The sequence below is a fragment of the Nyctibius grandis genome, chromosome 4 (assembly GCF_013368605.1).
Source record: "Nyctibius grandis isolate bNycGra1 chromosome 4, bNycGra1.pri, whole genome shotgun sequence".
In the NCBI taxonomy this organism is placed as follows: domain Eukaryota; kingdom Metazoa; phylum Chordata; class Aves; order Nyctibiiformes; family Nyctibiidae; genus Nyctibius; species Nyctibius grandis.
The window spans coordinates 30,121,743-30,145,171 of record NC_090661.1 but is presented as its reverse complement, the minus strand read 5'-3'; the positions used below and the strand labels follow the sequence as shown (position 1 = coordinate 30,145,171).

The 23,429-nt window shown below is 42.0% G+C and overlaps 1 protein-coding gene across 1 annotated transcript in view; it reads left to right on the top strand.

Annotated features, from left to right (window-relative positions):
- Positions 1-23,429, top strand: part of SPTBN5 (spectrin beta, non-erythrocytic 5) — a 107,542-nt gene that overhangs the window by 46,452 nt on the left and 37,661 nt on the right. The window contains exons 33-35 of the mRNA XM_068398214.1: positions 4,384-4,533; positions 18,882-18,986; positions 19,969-20,154. Coding sequence (XP_068254315.1) covers positions 4,384-4,533; positions 18,882-18,986; positions 19,969-20,154 — 441 coding nt within the window. The remainder of the gene's footprint in view (positions 1-4,383; positions 4,534-18,881; positions 18,987-19,968; positions 20,155-23,429) is intronic.

The following is a 23,429-nucleotide window of genomic DNA, read 5'->3' as shown; positions in this document are numbered from 1 at the left end:
GCAGCTTGATCAGCCAAGTGATTTCCTCGCGACAGTGCATCCTGGTGGTTTGTGTGAGCTTTTATATAACTGTATAGCATCTAAAAGGTCTTGTACCTCCTTCCCGGGTGCAATGGTTTTTCTAGCTGAAGTCAAAAATCCTTTTTCTTTCCACAGGGTACCTGTAGCATGACAAACTCCAAAAGCGTATTTAGAGTTTGTGTAAATGTTAGCTTTTAAACCTTTTGCCAACTTTGCAGCCTCAAAAGCGCTATGATTTCTGTGCCTTGTGCCCCCACAGCACTAGGAAGAGGATTAGCTTTTAACACAGTTTTTTTCTGTTGTTATTGCAAAGCCAGTATACCTTTTTCCTTCTTCGTAAAAAGACGAGCCGTCTGTCAAAAGGTTGATGTCTGGGTCACTCAGGGGTTGGTCTTGAAGATCATTGCGTGGTTTACTGGATACTGCTAATACCTGGGTACAGTCAGGTTGATCTTTTTCCCCTTCAGTCAGCAAAGATATTGAAGTGGCTGGATTCAAAGTATTGCACCTTTGAAGTGTGATGTTGTCAGCCAAAAGTAAAACCAGTTCATATCTATGTGCCCGTTGCGGTGAAAGTGATTTTTCTGCATATTGTTTCAATAATATTTCAACTTCATGGGGTACACATACAGTTAGGGGATGTCCCAGCACTATTGATCTACAATTTTTCTACCATTTCTGCTGCTGCAGCTACTGATTTTATACAAAATGGTGTTCCTTGTATAACCGGATCTAACTGAGCAGAAAAATATGCTACTGGTCTTTCATGTGGTCCTAAAGTTTGGACTAAAACTCCTCTAGCATTTTCCCTTCTGCTCATCACAATATAATTTGAAAGGTTTACTATAATCTGGTAAACCTGAAGCCAGTGCTTGCATTAAGGCACCTTTCAGAGTTGTAAAAGCTTTTTGCCTCTCCAGACCCCATTTGATGGACTGAAATTTTGATGGAGATGCTCGGTGACCTTTTACAACCAATTTATTACACAAATACCGAGTGTCTGTAACACAATCCTTCCTTGAATGACATACTAACAATAACTCATCTGCATATTGTATCAATTCAGACTTACACGGAAAAATCAGATCAGCCAAATCCCCTTTCAAAATTTGGGAGGATTTAGTTGGTGAGCTTGTAAATTCCTGGGGTAACCGAGTCCAGGTTAATTGTTTCCCTTGCCAAGTGAAGGCAAATATGTGCTGGCTTTCCTCAGCCACAGGTATGCTAAAGAAAGCTCCAGTCAAATTCAATACAGTGTAAAATTTTCCCCAAATAGGTATTTGAGTAACAATCAAATTTGGATCAGGTACTACTGGATGGGGAACAATTACAAATACAAATCTATATTCTGGATCCCCATCTTTGTAACTTTGACATTCTTTTAAAATCCCCTTTTCCAAAAATGATTTTATTTGTTTTCCAATACTTGGGATAGCTTCTGCCACAATTGGGTATTGCCTAATAGATGGGGGAGTCCCTCCTTTTGTTTTAATCACTACAGGTTCTGCAGATTTTAACAGTTCAATATCATCTCCGGAGAGACTCCATAATTTTTAAGGTACATTCTTTAACTCTTTTGGGATTTTAAGCTCACCTTCTTGAATTTCTATAGTTTGCATTTCCATTATGATCAATCAAATTCCTTTGGGAGTTAAATCTATGCATGTTTCCAATTCCTGTAATAAATCTCTCCCAAATAGTGAAATAGGAGAAGTTGGCAAAATAACAAATCAACCTCATATCAAACGATCATCAAAAACAATAGGAAGGGGAAGAGAAAGCGGTAACTTCTCTTCACCCAAAACCCCAGTAACCTTTACAAATTCATCAGATAGCTGTGACACATGAAAATTTAACAATGATAAAGTTGCACCAGTATCTATTAAGAACTTAACAGGAATGCCATTTACCTTAGCTGTGATAAGTCCCTCGTTATCTACCTTAATCCCAGAGTCCCGATCCATAAATTTCTCAGCGAGAATGTGGACGCCCCGGTCTTTCCGCTCCGTCTCTCCCACCGTTGTTGGAAGGTGGTCTCAGAGGACAATACCGGACGATGTGCCCTAAATTACCACAGTAAAAAAAAACATTCCAGAGTATCAGTTCGAGAGGGAATGAATCTTTGTCTTCCTCGGTCTCCCCTTCCACAACCTTGTGAAAAACCTCTTCCTCTGCCGCGTTGGTAATTCTGAGTAGTTGCGGTGCCGAAAGGTTGATCTCTCTCTCTCTCGCTCCTTTCTCTCTTTGTTTTGATCTTGTTTCTTTTGCTCTTCACTTCTCCCATCATATACAAAGGTGGCAATACCAAGAATCTTTGTGAGGCTTTCGCCTTGCCACCCTGGCATATGTTTCTTGAAATATTTATTAATATCAGGTATAGATTGATCCACAAATACACTGATTGCAAGGGGTTCCTGAAAATTGTCCCTTGTCATTCCTCCATATTTCAGGAGAGTAGCTTTTAACCGACTCCAGTAATCACTGGGATGTTCATCAGGTTTTTGCCTACATTCCATTACCTTTGTCCAATTAGTAATTTTTTTCTCGCTAGCTTGCCGAACAGCCTCCACCAGTTGCTGTAAGGCTTCTTGTTGGAGTCTGACGCCATCCTCAGTGGCCAAATTCCAGTTTGGGTTTTGATCGGGCCAGGGCTGTAGCCCTTGAGTTTGACCTCTTTGTGTAATTTCCCGATCCTTTTGTAAGGTTTTTTCCCTCTCTTCTGCTGTAAAGAGCTCTCTCATGAGGGTCTTTACATCATTCCAATTTGGAGAATAATCAGTAAAAATGCCAGATAGCATCTCAGCACATTTTTCAGCATCCTCTCCGATGCGTGGCATTTTGATTGCCAGTTTACTAAATCTCCTTGTTTCCAAGGTTCATGTCTCACAACAGCTTGGACTGGTGGAACCTCTGGCGGAGCTCCAGGTCCAGCTCTAGGGTTTGGGATGTATTCCAACCTCATGGGATACATGCCAAATCCCTTGTCAGTGAAAGAATTCGATTTCTCCAGCACGGGCGCTGAAGGAATGGAAGGTTTCACTTGTTTAGGCTCTTTTTTTGCCTTTCTTTGCATTTGCCCAATAGTACCAAATATACCAAAAATCAATATCTTGACTCCCTTCATCCTCGAGGATTACCCTTAAAAATTTCAACTTTGTGCATCAAAGGTCCCTTTAGAGGGCCAGATGCCTCTAGGTCCTCCACCTCAGATCCTAGTTAAAAAATGGCCATTCTTCTTGACACAGAAAAATAAATCTCTTTTTCCCACGTCCCGGTCAATGGGATTCTATTCCAATTCTCCAAAACCTCAGCAAGGGGCGTCCCCCTTTCAATGCTGGGTCCAATTCCCATTTTAGCTTTTCCTTAATTTCCCGGGGTACCTTTGTTTCAAAAATTCCTCAGCAATTTTAAACACACAGGCTCCTAGTGTCTGAGTATACCCGCTCCCAAGACCACCAGGTGAACTCACCCTTGTTGCCGGCAATTAGGCGTTGGAGACGGGAATGCTCAGAGAATCGGAGCAGTGTCCTAGAGTCCCATCTGGGGTGCCAAATTCTGTTAAAGAAAATTGGCAGAGTCCGGGTCTCTAGGTTTGCTGGTTTTATTAAACAACTCAGAGTTGGACCACCACCGCAGTGAATGGTACCTGACTCAAATTCACTATCGGTTTATATAGAAACTAATAATCAATTACATCATAAACATTTCATAAGCTTCTGTTAATAATCCACTAACTATTTCAATTCCTCTTTCTTCCTTCATCAAGAGTCCACAAAAGTCCATTGTTTAGCTGATCTTTATGTTCTGGTTCCGCTCCGACTCCGGTCAACACCCCGTCCTCGATGTTCTTGCTGTGATCGGCGTCCTTAATGTTCTTGGTCCAGGTTGACCAGAGTCCAGTTCCCACTGCCAGTGTCTCCTAAACATTCAACCTTAAAAACAACTGAAGCTATGTTTAAAACCTTATCTATACTAATTTTTATTTTTAAGTGTCCTATATTTCTTTTAAGGTAAAGAAAAGGTTAACCATACATCCCCTTGACTAAAATCATCAGAAGGTAATACTTCTAGGCCTACTCCTGCTTAGCTACTCATTAAGCTTTGATTGATGATTTGTTCAGTCCTAGGTCAGGGTTACACAAGGAGCTTTGAGAACAATATTCATGGATTGTGAAAGCCCACCTGTGTTTATTCAGATAGACATATATTAATTATTCTATTCTTCATTCTATTTCACCCTTATTGATCCTTGTCTCCCTAACTCATAAGAACTTTTACATTAATTATGTGAAAATTTCTATAACACCCTGGTCCATGGGGTATAAAGACCAGTATGAGTTTTTCATTGGAAATTGTGTTCAGATTCAGCAGAAGCTACAGGCTCTGTTGGAAGAGAAGGAAAATGTATATAATGAATGGAAACAGAAGAAGGAGTGGCTGGAGAAAATACACCAAGAACAAATGTTCTACAAGGATTGGGATCACCTGGACATGCTCCTGAATTCACAGGAGGTACGTGAATTATAAACTTGAAATAAGCAGTTAAACTCTTAAAGCATTTGAACTCTTCCAAACTAAAAAGGGCACTACTGTTCACCTACAACTTAAAATCCTAAGATCTGTGTATAGACAAGACACTCTTTTTGTTGTTATTATTTGCATTGTGCTGTCACTTGGAGACTGTAGCAGTCTGCAAGACCCTCCCTTTCTTATGGAGTTTAGGTGTGGAAACAGAAACAAAAAGCTAATCCTTATCTGAAAGATAATTCATTGCAAATAAACATAAGAGCTAACTGATCAGAGTCACAACAGAAGAGGGAGACAACAGTCCAGTATTAGTCAGCTTTACAAACAGATCGCAGCACACCAACTGCTTAACCACTGGCAAATTTTTTTTGTAGGCTTCAGAGAGAAGGGAAATTGTAAAGAGGGTTTGAAGGAGGACAGGGAGATTACTTTGCAGGTGTTGCTGGAAGCCTTACCCCAGGTGTAGGATTAGCGCTTGGGAAATGCAACTAGTGGAAAAAGAATGTTGGCAGTGTGAGTTAATCCAGGAAAAGGATTTGACTTCTCAGTTCTGCAAGAGAGTTGATAGCAGTGTGAAGAACAACTATGAAAGAATTTTGTTGTAAGGAATATTAGTTTCTTTTTGATGCAGTAGAAAAAGCTGAGCTAGTGAAAAAAACCCTCTTATGAAAAGAGAGGGTTGATATAGTTAATGCAAAGAGACAGAAGGATGTTCTTATTATCATCATTTTGCAGCTCTTGAAATAGATTTTTTTCATCAATATTAAATTATATTTTGTCTTTCTTGCACTTTCCTGGATTCATGGAACTATTTTAAAAGGTTCCAGCTTGAGGCCTGACATTTGCTATTACAAAACTTCATGCAGAATTCAGAAGTCTTTTCCAGTCACTCTGCAAATTCATGGATTGATAGATCACTGTAACTGCGCTGAGACTTGGCATAAAAATCACGTCAATGGGTTGAGGGTTGCCAAATGGAAGGGTTGAAGCAAAGCTGAAGGAGGTTGTACCTCTGGGTCATTTCTTATTATGGAAAAATAATTTTTAACTCTCCAAGACCACTGGCAGCATAATATAATGGCTCTTGGTTTGTGCTGAGCTCTGTTTTCCACCAGTGCTTTGCCACTGGCACTAAATCTTTTAGAAAACTGACCCTGAGCTATGCCTGGTCATAGGCACTGCTATGCAGTGATACTTAACCCTTTGGGACACGTGTTTAATGCCTTCTGCTACTCATTCCTTGAAGGAAATGCATATCTTCATAATTCCCTACAATTGGCACCCTTGGCAAGTACTGCCTGCATTCCAAGTTTGTGCCGAAACATGAAACCAAGAGAGTTTCACTTAGGTTCAGGTTTCTGGAGTAAAATATTACATAGTACTGCTCATTACAAACTTTCATTTGTTGCTTAATTAGCAAATGGCACAATTTGCACTATATCTGTCTCAAGTCCTTACAAAGCAGTGATACATCATTGCTAAGCTCCTGCATGGGGAGCATCATCAGGGAAAATATAAACTCTACAAAATTTTGGCCACTGTATTTGTTCTCTTTTAATGAAATGGAGATCAGCCAACATGCAGAGGCACTGTGACTATGGCATCTGCTTTGCTATATGTACCTCAGAGGTAAATATGTATGATGCTACTATGGGTTAGTGTTTCTTCTTGCCCCTTAGTCATGAGTCCTGGTTGCAAAAGGCAGTATTGCTCTTACATGAAAGGGGTTGCACCTGGCAACTTCAGTATGCCCCCAACACATTCTGTACAGGTAAACTGTACTTCACATTACTTCTTTATTCAGATGAATTTACCATTGCCATATGCTGTGAGGCAGACTGCCACAAAAGGGATGGGTGTTCATCATAGGCTGGGTAAATTCTCTTTGTAGGATCAACCACAGCACGGGCCTCTGCCACAAGTTTCTGCAGCCAAGGCAAAGCCTGAGAATGAAGGCTGTGACCTTGAGGACCATGAAGGGCAGTTCTGTTATCAGAATCTTTCTCCTGTAGCGTTTTCTCTATGAGCTTCTAAGGAGCCTGGTACTCAATTGTTCTCACTGTAAGTGTTCAGAAGGTGGAACAGTAAAATGTAGATACTTGGTTGTCCCTTCGCACAGACAGTATTTTATGGTCAGGGAGAATGACAAGAAAATAAGCAGGGGGTGTAATGACAAGCTGGTCTCGTCCATGTAAGTACAGAGAATGAGGGAGCCACACTCATCATATGCTCTTACCATTACTTTCACCACACTCTGCATCTGATTTTTTTTTAAAGAGCACTCAAGTTGAAAAGAATACTCTAGCTATGGAAAGAAGATTCATAAACATTTTTGTTTCTCATGTTTGCCTATATTTAATATTCAGAAGATTACAACTGATTGAAGAACTGTTGCTTTTTTGAGAGGTCTGTGCATGTAAAGAATTACAGTTGCATGCTCACACAGTTACTGTTATAAAATGGAAAAGTAGGTCATTGTGGTATGACCATACAGACAAATATGTCTGATAATGTAGTCAATGACCAAGTATTTACCTGCAATCTACCAAGGAAATTACAGAACTCCGTGGATTTCTAAATTGGTAATCTGGATATCACAGTCAGCCGAACGTCTCCTTCTTCACTGAGACAGTCCCTACCATCACTGAGCTACCACAATGCCTAGAAGAGACTGTTATGGATTAGTGCTCAAATTTAATCCAGGAAACATATAAGTGCTGTTAGGTGGGAAGAAGAGACACTGAATTTGTTCATATCCAAGGATGCAAACAACAGATCCTCAATGAGCTATGAGCATTCAACAACCCCATGCAGCACTACAGGCTGGGGGAAGAGTGGTTAGAAAGCGGCCCGGCGGAAAGAGACCTGGGGGTGCTGATCGACAGCCAGCTAAACATGAGCCAGCAGTGTGCCCAGGTGGCCAAGAAGGCCAATGGCATCCTGGCCTCTATTAGGAATAGTGTAGCCAGCCGGTCTAGGGAAGTGGTCGTCCCTCTGTACTCGGCACTGGTGAGACCGCACCTTGAATACTGTGTCCACTTCTGGGCCCCGCACTTCAAGAAAGATGTTGAGGTGTTGGAGCGAGTCCAGAGAAGGGTGACCGAGCTGGTGAAGGGTCTGGAGGGTCTGACCTACGAGGAACGGCTGAGGGAGCTGGGGTTGTTTAGCCTGGAGAAGAGGAGGCTCAGAGGTGACCTTATTGCCGTCTACAACTACCTGAAGGGAGGTTGTAGTGAAGTGGGAGTCGGCCTCTTCTCCCAGGCAACTAGCGATAGGACAAGAGGACACAGCCTCAAACTTCACCAGTGGAGGTTCAGGTTAGACATTAGGAAGCCTTTCTTTTCAGAAAGGGTCATTAGACATTGGAATGGGCTGCCCAGGGAGGTGGTGGAGTCACCATCTCTGGATATGTTTAAGAAAAGACTGGACCTGGCACTTAGTGCCATGGTCTAGTTGACATGGTGGTGTCAGGGCAACGGTTGGACTCGATGATCCCTGAGGTCTCTTCCAACCTGATTGATTCTGTGATTCTGTGAATTTCAACTCTCACTACTCTGGATGTACCAATTAGGCCAATACTGTGAACAGCTTTCCTTTCAGGTATTACTAGCTTTCCTCCATCATGATGACTCACTCCTGTGTTGTCCATTCTTGTCATCTTGGCTTTAACCCACAGCTGACACTGACACGAAAAAAAGGCAGATGCCCAGGACCATCAGCCTGCCTCGGAGCTAAAGAGTATTGGTGAAAGCACATCTCAGCTGTACTTCACAAATTCCACTGCCACCTGCTCATTTTAAATCTGTCTTTAAGTCAATTTTACTGATTTGAGACCTGGCATTGACAGTCTACAGTGAGTATAAATACAGGGTGATGCAGGTTTAGGCTATTATGCTGCTGAGAAGACAGAGACTACATATGTTTACATACAAAACAAACTGTATCTTTGAATTTATGGGATGAAATCAGTAAAGAAAGCAAATAATTGCAAGAAGTGTCTCATTTGCTGCTGTTCATGGAAGAACAGGAAGGAATTTACCTTCTACTGGATTCTAGTCCTTCCTTAATATGCAGTGCATCAGCCTGGCCTTGAATAGAAATGGCAACATTGTTCTGATTCCTCTACAGCTGCAATTCCTGTGTTCTCAGAATGTCCCCCATTGCTTTTGTTCTCTCATCTCTAAGTGTGATCATTCTTCAAATGGGTTATTTCTGTGCTGCAGGACTCCCATCTAAACGAGGGAGAAATAGCAAGAACCACAAAGCTGTCTTTTGCAGCTGCCACCGTCTGCCTTATGGATCAGTATATACAATTTGACAGTGAACTGAGGCTCCTTAGTCACTGTTTGTATTTTACTTCACTGCATTTGAAGAGCAACTGGATGAGGAATCTGTTCCTTTTGGATGGAGCTGTGTTACTACTCTGGAGTTAAAATGTGGCTGCATAGTGACGCAGACTCTACTCCCTGGGGAGGCAAGGAGGAGAGTAGGAAAACAGTTCTTTCAGACCCGTTTTCAAAAGGTATTCAGCCAAGACATCATCTGAAGACTCCCAAACCACTTTCCCAGTGGGAATGTTGTCATTTGCTGCTTTCAGAAGGGACAAAAGCAAACACACATTCAGAAAAGATTCCTATCAGGCAAACAATATAAGCAATCTCTCCACCCCTTGTATTTCTTCTGACTTTTGCGTTTGAGGCAAAGCTCAGTCATGTGCATTTCACTTTGCACATCTGCAAAATATGTGTGTAAGAAAGCAGCTTGTGTCATCCCCTAATTTTTGGATCCTCTTTTCCCAGTACTTCATATGCCTTGGACCACGTATCCCCCAGCAGCAAGGAACGGGGGAAGGAAGAAGGCAACAGAGGAGTGTTTTAAACTAAGAACTAGTACTGAGAACCGCTCTCTCATTCGCTGTCTGTGCCAGTGTGACAGGTTTGACTTTATGCCAGCATCTTATATTACATCCAAGTTACTTAAACCTTCAAAGGATTTCTGCAGAATTTAGTCTAGGATTGTTCTATGCTAAAGAAAATAGAGCACATATGGAGAAAATTAGGCAAATATCTTTTTTTTTTTTATTATTATTAATTCAGTTGTGCCATTGCATGGAACTGTTGTAGGAAACTCTCCTAAGACCTGCGAACTGAGATCTTGCCATTCGGAGTGCAGACAAGCAACAACTGAAAAAGAGAAGGAAGAAAAAAAAAAATCATCTTTGCTTTGAGCAGAAGCAGTGTCCAGTACAGTCTGCTCCGTTCTAACCTTTTCACAGCAGCAGATGCATTGCTCAGGTTAGCTGCTTTCCTTTTTTTCACAGATGAAATAACAGCAAGTTTGCAGGCTGTCTCTGGCAAGCGTTTTTGGCTCCCTCCTACTCTGTCTGCAGTCTCACTGTCAGAACACTCAGGGAGCAGAGCCTCATGCTCTGTAATTTATCTTTCTGCCCATCCCACTTTCATATCACTTTGCAGACGTGACAGGCAGTGGTAGCAGTATTAGAAGAGCTGTGCGTTTTTGAGTGTGGATTTTTTTAGTTTATAATTTTTTTCCTGGAGAATGTTTATTCATCTCTCATTCCTTTGCTTCAGATGAAGAATGGAAATTTCCAGTACCAAAGGAAAAAGGATTAGGAGTTGGTTTTAAAAACAGGGGGAAAGGCAAGCTTCTGTGGCTTTGATTTTTGCATCGTTTAGGACTAAGCTTCAGAATGTCGTGCAGGGACCATCGCTGCAAACTTTCGTCTGCAACCTATGTCTCCACTGCAGAAGTGATGCTGTCTTCTAGCAGAATGACCCCACCTCCTCCTTTCGAATCTGCTGTGCAGGACAGGCCTTTTCAAAAGATGCCAGCACCAGCATGGCATCCTCCCACTGGTCAATCAGTTGCAGAGCTTGCCCCAGGAAATGCCAGTTCGTCACGAAGCAGTGTGTCTTCTGGAGCTTACTGTTCAAGGCTAGATGTCGTCCTGGCACACACAGACTGGAGGAAAGGTTTCAGGAGTGCTAGTCACTGTGTCAGTCCTTCTGATGAGACACCCAGGTGTTCCAGTCCTCCCAGAGACCCTCGGGACCATGGATATGGGGGTTCTGGCACTCGGTCAACATCTGCATCTTACAAGCATTCAGAAAGAGAAAAAAGTGTTCATCATATTTCTCCTGAAAAAAACGATCCCTTGAAGCTTGCTGTATCTTTGCCCTCTGATGTCCTTTCCTGCAAAGCTCCAGCAAGCTGGACATCACGCCTAGACGTTGATCTGTCTGCTATTCCAGCTGTTTCTACACTCCGCAGCAAAAATCTGCATGCATCCCTGGAACCTTGTGATTCTCTCCCACCCCAACAGGGCTGTAGCCAGTGCAATGTCAAAATGCCAGACCTCCATGCTTCAATGAAGCTTTACATTTCAACTTGCAGCTTGACAATAAAGCCTTTTCGAGCAGATTCCCATGGAAGCAGTCATGCTCATTCAAGTCTGCTCATGCCACAATTAGAGAAGATGCCTGAAACTCCTGCTGGTCTTCCAACAGGATCTCAGAAACCAAAACAAGGCTTCCCTTCAGGTGGGTCTCCAGCCCTTCAAATCACAAGATTTCATGTGACTTCCTCTAAGTATCCTGGCCTTCCCCAGCAGACTGTCTCCAGAGATATATGGCTGTCCCCAGCTGTGCTGACTGGAAGAGAAAATTCAGCTAGTGGGAGTAAGGTCATGAGCAAGGATTTACATCCCGAGCTGATTGTCTTTCAGAACCACCCTTCATCTAGGCCAGAGTTTAGGAAGACTCCATGTGATGGTCTAACACCTGCTCACCACAAGGTTTCCAAAATCACCCTGATACTTGCCACCCCTTGGACTGCTATGCCTATTCAGGTGGTAAGAGAATTTAGAAGAAGCCCAAGTCCAACAATCTTTATCAAAACAGATGATTCAGATATAGCTGGTCCACCCTTTTATCCTGTGAAAATTGGGGCTGGCCTCTCTCTATCAGTGAATCCAGTTTGCTGCTCAGGATTGCTTTCTAGCCATTGGGCAAGATCTGGTTTGAGACCTTCCCAGGCAACATGCACTCTAAAAAGTGTATGCCCTGACAACCTTTTGACAAACATGCCAGCTCACACCATGTCTTCAACTCACAGAGACAGGGAGGGTACATGGTGTCCATCTGTTGCTGTCAACATTGCATCCTTTGGATCTGAGAGGAGAGCGGTGAAGATTTCCATTCCATTCTAGGAACATTTGCAAACAGAAGTTTTAGGTAGTGTTAATCAAGCCATGGGGATTTCTTTTTGTATGCTTCCTGCCACATTCCCACTCCCTAGAGATGACTTATGGGACAATCAGAAAGCTACTTGTGTTCTGCTGTCACCAAGGCTGTGGCTACATCTTCACAGAATCACAGAATCAATCAGGTTGGAAGAGACCTCTGGGATCATCGAGTCCAGCCATTGCCCTGACACCACCATGTCAACTAGACCATGGCACTAAGTGTCTTGATCCATCCTAAATGAAGCTGAGCACTCTGATCTGATCGAGCACTTAACAAGTGTTTCATTTTAACCATTAGAGTACTATTGTCAACATGACATGCTCAGTGCTATGCATCTGCTTATGGATTTCACATAATTGAGCCATAGTGCTCAGCGCTTTGAAGGTTCAAGACTTCAGGGCCAAGAACTGGTTTTCTTCTCTGCTGATCGGTCTGGGACCTGGAACAAATCCTCAGTGTAGTTTTTCTTAGATTTTTGTGTTTCACTGTTTTCATTTTCTTACTTGTCAGATTATGCTGTATTTCTAAATGGCTAATTCCAGTTTTGTAACTTTTAAAAGTAATAGTTGTTTTCAAAACCCAAATTATTTAAGTGTGTAGGAAGAAATAACTTTTTTTTTTCCCCTTGGAAAAAGAGAGGTACCACCCTTTCCTGGGGGAAATGAAGGGAATTTAGTCTCCACAGCATCTCAAATTTGGATATCCCAGCAAAGTTTCTGGCAGTGAAACTATGGGGAGTTTAAGAGGAATGTAGTCTGCCTTCAGACAAATGTTTCATAAGTAAGCATTTTAATGATGATGATGTGTGAGCATAGGATTCTGGTCTAACACCTACTACATTACAGGCTAGGGGTCGAGCTTGCAAATTTTGAAGGAAGGGACGGATGGGAGGAAGAGATCATAGCAGTTATGGGAAAACAAACACTGACTTCTCTCTGTGTTTTTCCCATATACATTTCCAATATCAGATAATTATATTCTTATGCTGATGAGACAGCATGCAGAGGGAGGGGGGAAGGAAATTTTAAATACATTTAACATTAGAATTTTGCATCTAGATTGTGAGGTCAGAGGCCAATAACACAGTGATGTCAGTATGATAGAAAAGGTGTATGTATTTTTTTTATGAACAACTTCAGTGAGTTTTATTCCACTTACGGTTATAGTATGATACCTTGTTATAACTTTTACGGCAACGAAGCGTAGTACATCTTATTTGTGAACCATATATAATCGTGGTATTAAGCACACTTATTTACTTTGCTAAAACAAATTTAAATGTTTTTTTCATTAATTCTTTTTTGTATTTACTTTTATCAGAAGTCAAATGAAACCTTGTTGTTATCTATCTGGGCAGAGAGTTTGGACTTGATTACATGCTTTAAGTGAAGGCATTTAAAACTGAGAATAATTCTGACTTTTAGTACATGCTTAGAGCTGAAAGATTTTCAGTGGAGTTCCAGCAATCTCAGCAGCAAGCCCAGGGCAGGCAGTGAGGGGCAAAATCTGTGGAGCTTGTTATACTGTGAAGAGCAGAAGAAGCAGGAGAAGGGAGTGGATTTGCACAAATAAAATAGTTTTTCTTCTAGAGAGATAAAAATGACACTTCTTGGAAGACAAATTTCTTTTGGGGCTGTGTCAGCTTCCAATGTGTATAAACGTGAAGTTGTGGCATCCAGAGAGCATAGTTATCCTAATGACTAAAATGTTTCATTCGGTATTTCCCCAAAAGTTAGAGCTGGCCTGTGCTGTCAGGCAGACATAAGTGTGTATATAGTACTATTTTACTTAAAATGAACATTTTCTTTTAAATTGGGCTTTACATTTAGTTCTGTATTAACTTGTATGTAAGAGGTCTTACAACAGTGTGGCTAAATCTATGTGATGAGCTCAGAAATAATAGTGAAAAACTTCAGTTAAGTAGGGTTAAAACCTCCATTTCTGTGCTTTGCATTGTTAATAACTTGGCTATTTGTTACATGCTCCATTTCAAATCTCAAAAAGGGCCAAGTTCATTTTGTGGTTTTAAGCGTCTTTGTAAGTCTTCACTTAAAAACGAGTCCATTATGTAGTGAGTGGTCAAGTCTTTGGTACTTTTTGTGGCTGAGCATTAAATTCCTGATGATGGGCCATGATTCATAACAGAAACAAACTTGAAAGAAAGTTTATACCCGCTGTGTGCTGTGGGAGACCCTGGTATATTACCTGAGGAGAGCTACGCAGTGTTTTGTATTACGAATCAACACGTCTCAGTTGAAGCAGGAGTTTGGGGGCCTGTCTAAAAATATGCCAAAAAGTGATGTAATTGGCCACAGGCCAGCATTGTGGTGTGGGAGCCAGTTTCCATTCTGCTTTCAAATTGGTATAACAAATGCTTAAATGAAAAAAAATGTTGCAGTTCTGATTCTAGCAATTGCTGTCATACTATTTCAGTTTAGAAGATAAATGCAAAGTTTTTACCTCACCAGCTCTCCAAGCAGCACTGTTAGCGCTACTGGGGCTGCTTTCTTCTAAGCATATTGCCATCGCCCCTCCTGTAATGTATGCAGCCAGTTTTCTTTTGCACCAATTTTCTTTTTGTGCACCAGTTTTCTTTCTCAGTATTAAAACCTGTATTCCTAAGAGCATTTGCATGGGCTTCTACTTCGAGGACCTGATCCAAAGCTTTCAGAAGTCAGGAGGACTTTTTTCTCACTGCTGTAAGAGCTGAAGAGATGGGGCTTTGAATGCTCAGTGTCATTTGTGTGTAGTGATTTTCAGTGGGAGCAAGGCAATGAGCACTCCAGTGGTGGCTGCTTATGACTCACCACCCCACACCCCTGCTCTCAGATGTCTCTGTTCTCTTTTCCCAAAGAAAGTAACCATTTTTACCAGTAAACGTCCTTTGCCTTTTTCTTCCACCACAGATAGATGAGCAGGAAAACTAATAGTTGACCATTTCTTCAAGTATCACAGAGTTTGCAGTTCCACTGTTAACAGTTACTAAATAATGGTCCTGGAGTGATGTGTAGAAAATTATGGGAATTTTCTATTTCCTCAGGTAAATCTTTTTTGACCAAAAATTGTAGATAAACCATAAAATATGACAGAGAAGCTACCATGCTTTTAAAGCAGCATTTAAATTACCAAAATAGAGATGCAGCATGTGGCTGTATGTTTATGTACCCCGAAGAGAAGCGAGTTAGATTCAGCCGATAACTTTTTATTTCAGTGACAGTAACAGCAGTGCAAATAGGGATGGTAATTATAAGTGGTTTAACAAAGCATTACAGTAGATGGACCTGGAGCCCACACATGTGGAGATCTTCTTCCACAAGAGCAAACCCAATCCAAAAACACTCTAAAAAAAAATCTGTCATAACTTCGTACACTTGATGAGTAGGATAGATCAAAGGATTAAAGTTTGAATGACAGAATACCTGCCTTCTGGTGGGGGTTGTATTTAACATACAGAGGCATAACGGAGGCATTAATGTATTTCTTCAGGCATCCTGGTGATTTATGGGCCAGACTGATTAAAAACTTAGGCCTGTTTTACAGTGGCCTTCCCCTCTTCTTGACAGTGATTACTGTGTTGGGATTTATACCTCTCTCTTCTGATACTCGGCATGGATTAGTATAGAACAGTTTGAACGTCTGGCCTGGGCATTATATTCTTCTGTGCATTCTTCTGTATATGCAAAATATTCCTCTCATTAACTCCCAAAAAAATGAACCAGAAAGACCAAGTCTGGCTGTCAGTCCTCTAAGACACAGCTGCCAAGGAGGGCTGAGTGGCGGCAGCAGTAACAAGGTCCATCAACCAGCCGGAGATCAAGGCGAAAAAGCAAGGTAATGACTGAAATCTGGGGTCTGTCCAGGAGGACCAGGGCAGGGCTGAGGCCTCCCCTCAGTGCAGCTCAGGCAGGTCTGGGGCCAGGGCTGACCCTCAGAGCGACCCCCAGGCGGGACCAGGGGGCCCATCCAGGGGACGGTCAGGCTCGCCAGAGCCTGTTGGTGCACTCAGACCCTGACAAGTAGGTGTGGATTCCCCTGCGCGTAACACATGCCTGGGAAACCTCTCCTTCAGAAAGTGCTCTGTGGGGTTACACAGTCATCCAATACTTCTGTCTAGACGATGAACGTAATTACTGGTTTTCTAAAGTAGCTGCCGAAGAATATCTTTTCTCTCCTATAAAAAACACCACGTCAGACCGCTACAGAACTGTAATGCTTTGCAAAGCAAGAGAGATCTCTCTAGATGTTATTTTTCCTGTGCACATCTATGGTTTTAAGACACAGATTTACCTATGTTCTTTACCAGCTGCCTTCTGAAACTCTTAGCAGTTGTGTTATTTTACTGATTCTATTGTGTTTCTTTCCTGCCTCTTAATTCTTTCACACTATATCACTGATCTCAAATCCTTCCTCCATCTCTGCTAATTGCACTTTACCCAGGTAGAATTACTGGTTGGAATTTCGCATCCTTATCCAAATACTTACAATTCCATGAGCTCACAGAATGGATTACACAGTGCTATGTCCCAACCGATAAATGCAATCCCTCGTAGCAGCCTGGACTCCAAAAGTCTGTCCAGTCATATTCACTGCACTGTGAACCTTCTCCACAGGTAATTTTTGCTCATGTCCCAGAGCCTCTGATAGGTCCTGCTGTTGTCTCATCATTGAATAAGGGAAGAAACTATGGGCAATTAAATCCACTAGAAAAGAACACATTCCTACTGGCCTACAGAAGAGCTTATTTTCTTCTTGATTAATAGATAACTACATTGTTTATTCTTTTGCATTTGACAAAACTGAATGTAACAGAATGCACGGGAGAAGTAATTGGGCAGTCAGTTTTCTTAACACCAGAAAACAGTCAAGAGACACTGTGGTGCCTTAGAGATTTATGTGGATTAGTTAGAAAAGGTCCTCACAGTGTTAAAAGCGAATAGTGCAGAGGTCAGTTTCCTTAAAACCACATTTGTTATTTTAGACTAAGGTCTTTCTACATCAGAGACTGATAGGGCAGACAGTGAATAAAATTAATGCAGGCAAGTTGGAAAGATGGCCTGAAAAAAATAACAGATGTAATGCAGTTGGTACAGGTGCAAGCTATGACATGTTTCAGGAATAATCAGCTGCATAAATACAGAATGAGGACAAGCTGGTCTGATAGCAGTTCTTCTGAAAAGTTTCTGGAAGCTTATAGTAGATTGCAAGGTGAACATGAGTTCATGGTATTGTGTACAAGATAAGCACCATGCACAGATACATGCGGAAGATTACAGCTTGGAAAACACACATAAGCTCCCTGCTGTCTTCACTACCTTCACTCTAGCGGCCTTATTGCTTATTGACACTTATTGCATCAAGTATTAGGAATCCTATTTCAAAATATGTGGAAACAGAGAAAATGCAGAGGAGAGCAATAAGAATAATCAGAGTCAAGAAGACATAGCCTTTGTGGAATGATTGATCAGATCAGGGTAGTTTTATCATAGAATCATAGAATCGTAGAATGGTTTGGGTTGGAAGGGACCTTAAAGATCATCTAGTTCCAACTTCCCCTGCCACAGGCAGGGACACCTTCCACTAGACCAGGTTGCTCAAAGCCTCATCCAGCCTGGCCTTAAACACTGCCAGGGAGGGGGCAGCCACAACTTCTCTGGGCAACCTGTTCCAGTGTCTCACCACCCTCACAGTCAAGAATTTCTTCCTGATATCTAATCTAAATCTACCTTCTTTCAGATTGAAACCGTCACCCCTCGTCCTATCACTACGTGTCCTTGTAAAAAGTCCCTGTCCCGCTTTCCTATAGGCCCCCTTCAGGTACTGGAAGGCTGCTATGAGGTCTCCCTGGAGCCTGCTCTTCTCCAGGCTGAAGAGCCCCAATTCTTTCAGCCTGTCTTCACAGGAGAGGTGCTCCAGCCCTCTGATCATCTTTGTGGCCCTCCTCTGAACTCGCTTCAACAGCTCCATGTCCTTCTTGTGTTGGTGGCCCCAGAGCTGGATGCAGTACTCTAGGTGGGGTCTCACAAGAGTGGAGTAGAGGGGCAGAATTACCTTCCTTGACGTGCTGGCCACGCTGCTTTTGATGCAGCCCAGGATACAGTTGGCCTTCTGGGCTGCAAGCACGCACTGCCAGCTCATGTTGAGCTTCTCATCAACCATCACCCCCAAGTCCTTCTCCTCAGGGCTGCTCTTAATCCATTCTCCACCCAGCCTGTATTTGTGCTTGGGATTGCCCCGACCCACATGCAGGACCTTGCACTTGGCCTTGTTGAACTTCATGCAGTTTGCACAGGCCCAGCTCTCAAGCCTGTCAAGGTCCCTTTGGATGGCATCCTTTCCCTCCAGCATGTCGACCACACCACACAGCTTGGTGTCATTGGCAAACTTGCTGAGGGCACACTCAATCCCACTGTCCATGTCGCTGACAAAGATGTTAAACAGGACCGGTCCCAATACCGACCGACCCCTGAGGAACGCCACTCTAGTTTTATCCTAGAGAAGACAGAAATCCCAGTATGCAAAAAGCCTACAAACATGTACAAGGCTGACGCAAATGTAAAAGGAATTATCTCCTTTCTGTGATGAAGAGGGCAGTATGTAATGAGGTGAAGTGTTATCAATGCATTTTCAGGCTACATATTTGGAAAATCTTGCTAATGGTAAAGGTAACTGAAGTACTGGAATAAATTTCCCAGGGAGGATGCAAAACCTCTGTTATTGGAAGTCTTCTAAGAAGGAATCATACAGACATCTGTCAGACATGACAGTGTTGATCTTGCTTTAGATTACAGGGGTGGCTTAGACCTCTGGGATTCCCTGCCAGCCTTGCGGCTTAATGATTGCAATAAGCAGTGATAGGTCACTCTCCTTAGCTGGACCTGTTAATGCTTCTCTTTCTTGGTTAAGACCATGGAGCTCTACTATTTAATTTCCAATTTCAGTTCCCTTCTGTTCCTTTTTTTCCCTCTGGAGTGTACTCTCAACTGCAGAGTTAATACCTCTTCTCACATTTATGAATCAGGTTTATGTGATAACTAATCCACTGAGAAAAATACTAAACTTTTTTTATAGATTCATTTGAAAAGCAGTGACCTTGGAAGCTCTATGGATGAAGTAGAGCAACTGATAAGGAAACATGAGGCTTTTGAGAAGCTTCTGGCATCACAGGATGAGAAGGTACAAAAATCAACAAATATTCTACCAACCCATGAGCTAGAATTTTTTTGTGTTGTTTTTTTTTTTTTTAATATGGCTACAAATTAAGTTGCTGACAGGTGTGATATGCCTGATAGGCTTGAACCAAAGAGAAAATAAGAAAGCTTAGTGATATACGAGGCAGAGCAGTGGAGAACAAGTGTAAAACACTTGATGCCCAAGTCCTGCCTGTATTGTCTTGCAGTAGACAGGAAAACCACTTGTAAGTTGAACAGTGGGACTTACCAGAAGAAATATTTAAAGCAGGCCATATTGTGTGTTATGGATATCAAAAGTTTCTGCTTTTTTCATTAAAAAATAAGTGGCTTTTACAGCAAGTAAAATGCAGTAGGTCAGAGGGGATGATTTCTCTAATTATTTGAATATATGTTTGGTATACAATGTCTGTACCAAATTGGCTAGCCTCTTTGCACCTTTGGAATAGATGCTGAATTGCTCACCTGCATGTAAAGGAATCTGCCTGGCTGGTGGCCACAGCTGTAATTCACCCGGGCTAGGGCTAAACTCAAACCTGGGGCTGTGCCTGGGCTCCCCAGAAGGAATGAGCTCGCAGAACCTGTGCCAGCTCACTGCCAGGCTGATTGCTCATGTTGAGAGCTACCTTCCAACACCTGATTTCCACAAAGCAATAAAACCTGAGCACTCATGGGTGTCAGACTTGCTCCATGATTCCTTGCACTGGATGATGAGTGGCATAGGGACTCCTGGAGCTACAGCTTTAATTCATTTAAGTAGCCAGGGTGCACTACAGAGACCAATGACAAGGACGTCATAGATGTAACATAGTACAGGGGGCAGGGAATGCTGATTAACTTGTCCATGCTATTCTTGGTTCATTCCAGAAAAAAAAGAGACTCTTCTAGGTGTGGAAAGGAACCTGGTTTTTGTTTCTTTCACACCACTTGGAAACATAAAAGTAATTTCAGATTTGTTGCCTCCTCAGATGATGTCTCTTCAAGAACAGGCAAGCAGGCTAGAAAAGGTTGGTGGACTGGAAGGGCTAAAGATCCAGCACAAAATGAACGCTATTCGTGAAAGGAAGCAGCACATCAAGGATCTATCCCAGAGTAGGAGAGAGAAGCTGCAGACCGCCCTTCTTCTTGCACTTTTCTACCAGAACTTGGAAGAGGTAAGAGGGTTTTAGACTGGGATGGGGATGGAAGGCACAGGAGCTGCCTGCCTCTGTTGGATGAAGTGCTCGCCCTTGCCAGAGATTAGGTGGATTGATAATCTAATCTGGTATGGCAACTCCCGTTCTTCCACACTCATGCAAAGGGGTAGATGCTCCAATGCCATTGCTGTTACTATACCATCATTGTGGCATTGTGCCCATTACAGCTGCTTTACACATCAGGAATTCTGCTAAAATAAAACTAGTGAAAGGAAAACTGCCAGGAACTAGCTTATGTTTCCTTTGGTGGGAAAGAAAATATATTTCAAATCAGAGTGAGTATAAAATGGAAAGCATTATGGCAAGGGCACCAAGCTTTACTAGTGAGTATTCACGGAAGGCCTTCAAAACAGTGTTGTAACTTAGCATAGCTCTTCAGCTGCTGTAGACTGGTCTCTGCTGAATATGTTCATCTCTGTCTCCTGTTCTGACCTTAGTCCTGTAACTGAGTAGCTCTGCTTCTGGCACTACTGTTGGAAAGACATACTAGGTCAGTCTTTCAAAGGGCAGCACAATGTGTGTGACTGAAAAATGTGGTAGCATCCAGTGTGCTGGCATAAACAACATCACATAGGCCCAGAGTGTGGGCACACTCTTGCTGCTCTGGTAGGCACCCCTTCTGCTGCTGCATCCCATGGAACATCCTCTATGGTTTAAAGAAAACCTGCAGGCGGTTGTGACCTCCCAGCCCATGAAAAAGACACATGTCCTGACACAGGTCAAATTATTATTGTCACCAAAAGCGAATGAATGCCTGTTACACAGCTGCTGCTGACAACCAATTTTTTTTTTTCAAAAAAAAAACTAATCTAAGGAATAAATGGCTGCTAAAATTCCATTTACAGCACAATATATTTGGAACCCACCCACGCCCCACCAAGTAATCAAACATTTAAATACCCTCTTCTTTGGCTACACTAAAGAGCCAGAGCTTCATGCTGTATTTTTTTAAAAAATGAGCTTTATCAGGAATTATTTACACAGCCAAATATTAACTCCTATTGTTTGGCTATACTTTTGCAATCACATGAACCAGTCCACCACTAATGGCCAGTCGACCTTGTGGACTAGCAGAGGGAAGTGGATGGAGTGGACAGTGTGTTGGACAGGGCTAACATTTTCAAAAGAACAATGTACCTCTGATGGAATGGTCACAGAACTGCCAACATCCTCTTTGGCAGAGAAATTGTCAATGCCCTCCTAGAGATACAATCAACCCATTAGGTAGGAATACTTCTGCATTTCTTCTCTATAATTGTCAAATCAGTGCTTGGGCTGGGGTCCCCCTTCATTCTTGAATCACTTATAGCAGAGGATCTGGCCCTGTATAGCGAGGAACATTTCCCTTTTCTCACCCACTTTCTCCACATAAATTCAGCCAAGAGTTCTATAGGGAGTTTTTGTTCTTGAACTGCCTGCTCATTTACCTCGCCAATCTAAATTCATTGCCTACTGCTGTAGAATGTGAATGCCACCAAGGAATTGAAAACAAAAAATATATTACAGTAATATCTCTCTTCCTCTTTGTTGGGTACAATGGAACGTTTAATTTTATTTTAATTATGTTCTGGGTGTGTATGAGTTCATATATGAGAATAGTTCCCAAAGGGATGTTAAATTGCAGAGATGAGTTTTGAGTTTAGTGGTGAAATCAGTTAAGTCATTGCTTATTCTTACTTATTAGGAGAACAAGTCCCATAGCTCAGGTCCCACTCCCCTGAAAACTCTCCCTCCTGCAATCTTCTTAAGTAATTTCTATTGATAAAACAGAATTTTTTGTGTCAGTAGAAAATAGTGATGACTGTCATCATTAAAAAGTCTCCTAGTTACTCTCTAGAAGCAATTACACTGAGAGCTACACACATCAGTACAAAGACAACACAGTCTGTGATTACTGATAAGAGGGTGGAGAACTCGACATCATATGGTCTGCTTAGAAGGCTAGCTGCTGCAGTTCGTACCCTTTTCAGGACATAGGACTTTGTTTTTTCTACACAAAACCTACAACAACTAACTCAGGAGATCACATGCAGTTCACAAAATAGGACACACTCTCCTACAGTAGAAATAGGGTGATTTTGTAGTCCCAAAGAAGTGAGACGGACTATACTATTTTCACAAAGTCTTTACCTCAGGGCTAAAGTGTAAGGCAAATGAGCAGGTTACTACTTAGAAATATGTGTATTTATTTAAGTTATTGCAGAGGAAAGATCATAAAGTTGAAAGTTTTGACTTCTAAAGCTGGCTCTGAGTTCTAATTCTAACTCTGAAACTTGCTCATCGTATTAGTGTCATTTAACTTTCTTTCACTTTCACCCTCTGTACAAGAGAACAAAACCCACTTACTACTTTATCTCAGAGAAGTGAGAGAGAGAATTAGTTGTTATCTCTAGATGTCTAGAACAGGCACATCCCTTTATATGCTTTAAATATGTTTGTTATTAAAGATCAGTGCAATTTACAGAAAGTTTCAGCCCTTGAGGTTACAGTGACTGATATTTTAAAAATGTATGTTTCTAAATTGATAGTGCCCACAATTTTATGAGTCCCATAGAAATAAGACTAGTCCCATGTGCCTACACTGAGCATAACACCAGTCTCACTGTTGTCTTCAATAAAGCAAAAATGCCTGTCCAGGCAGCCGTAAGTCTTTCCATAGAAATATCTCGGGACAACAGAACAGCATTGCTTCACATCTGAATGTGGACACAGGGCCAGGAGAAGGTTCTCTCACTTTCTAGAGCCATCCTAAGTAAGCCTTAAAATAAACCAAGCCACTAAGAGTGCAGATGTGTTTTTTTTAAATGGCTTTGTTAAGTCCATCATTAAGCCATTGCTTATTATTAAAAAGTAGGAGAGAAATCACCCTTTAAGTGGCAATATACAGGGGATTCATTTGTTCCTCATCCTGACTGTATGGATGAGCCTCTCACATATGAATGAGAAGTCAGTTAAGTGGCGTTAAAGCATTAATGTGTGGCTGGGTAACAGAAGGCCCTAGCTTGTGAGGAGGGTGTCAGAAATGAAAACAGCAGATGGCAGTGTGCTGTCCTGGGCAACCTTGACATAAGGCTCCTGACTGAGTCTCTAACTGTGCTTTGGAGGGGAACAGTTTCTGGAGAGCGTGCTGCTAGTGAAAGCTATTTCTGTTATTGTTTATGGAATTTCAGCAGCTGAAACAACACTTCAAATCATTAATTAACTGAGAAAATCCTCCAAGTCTTGTGTGCATG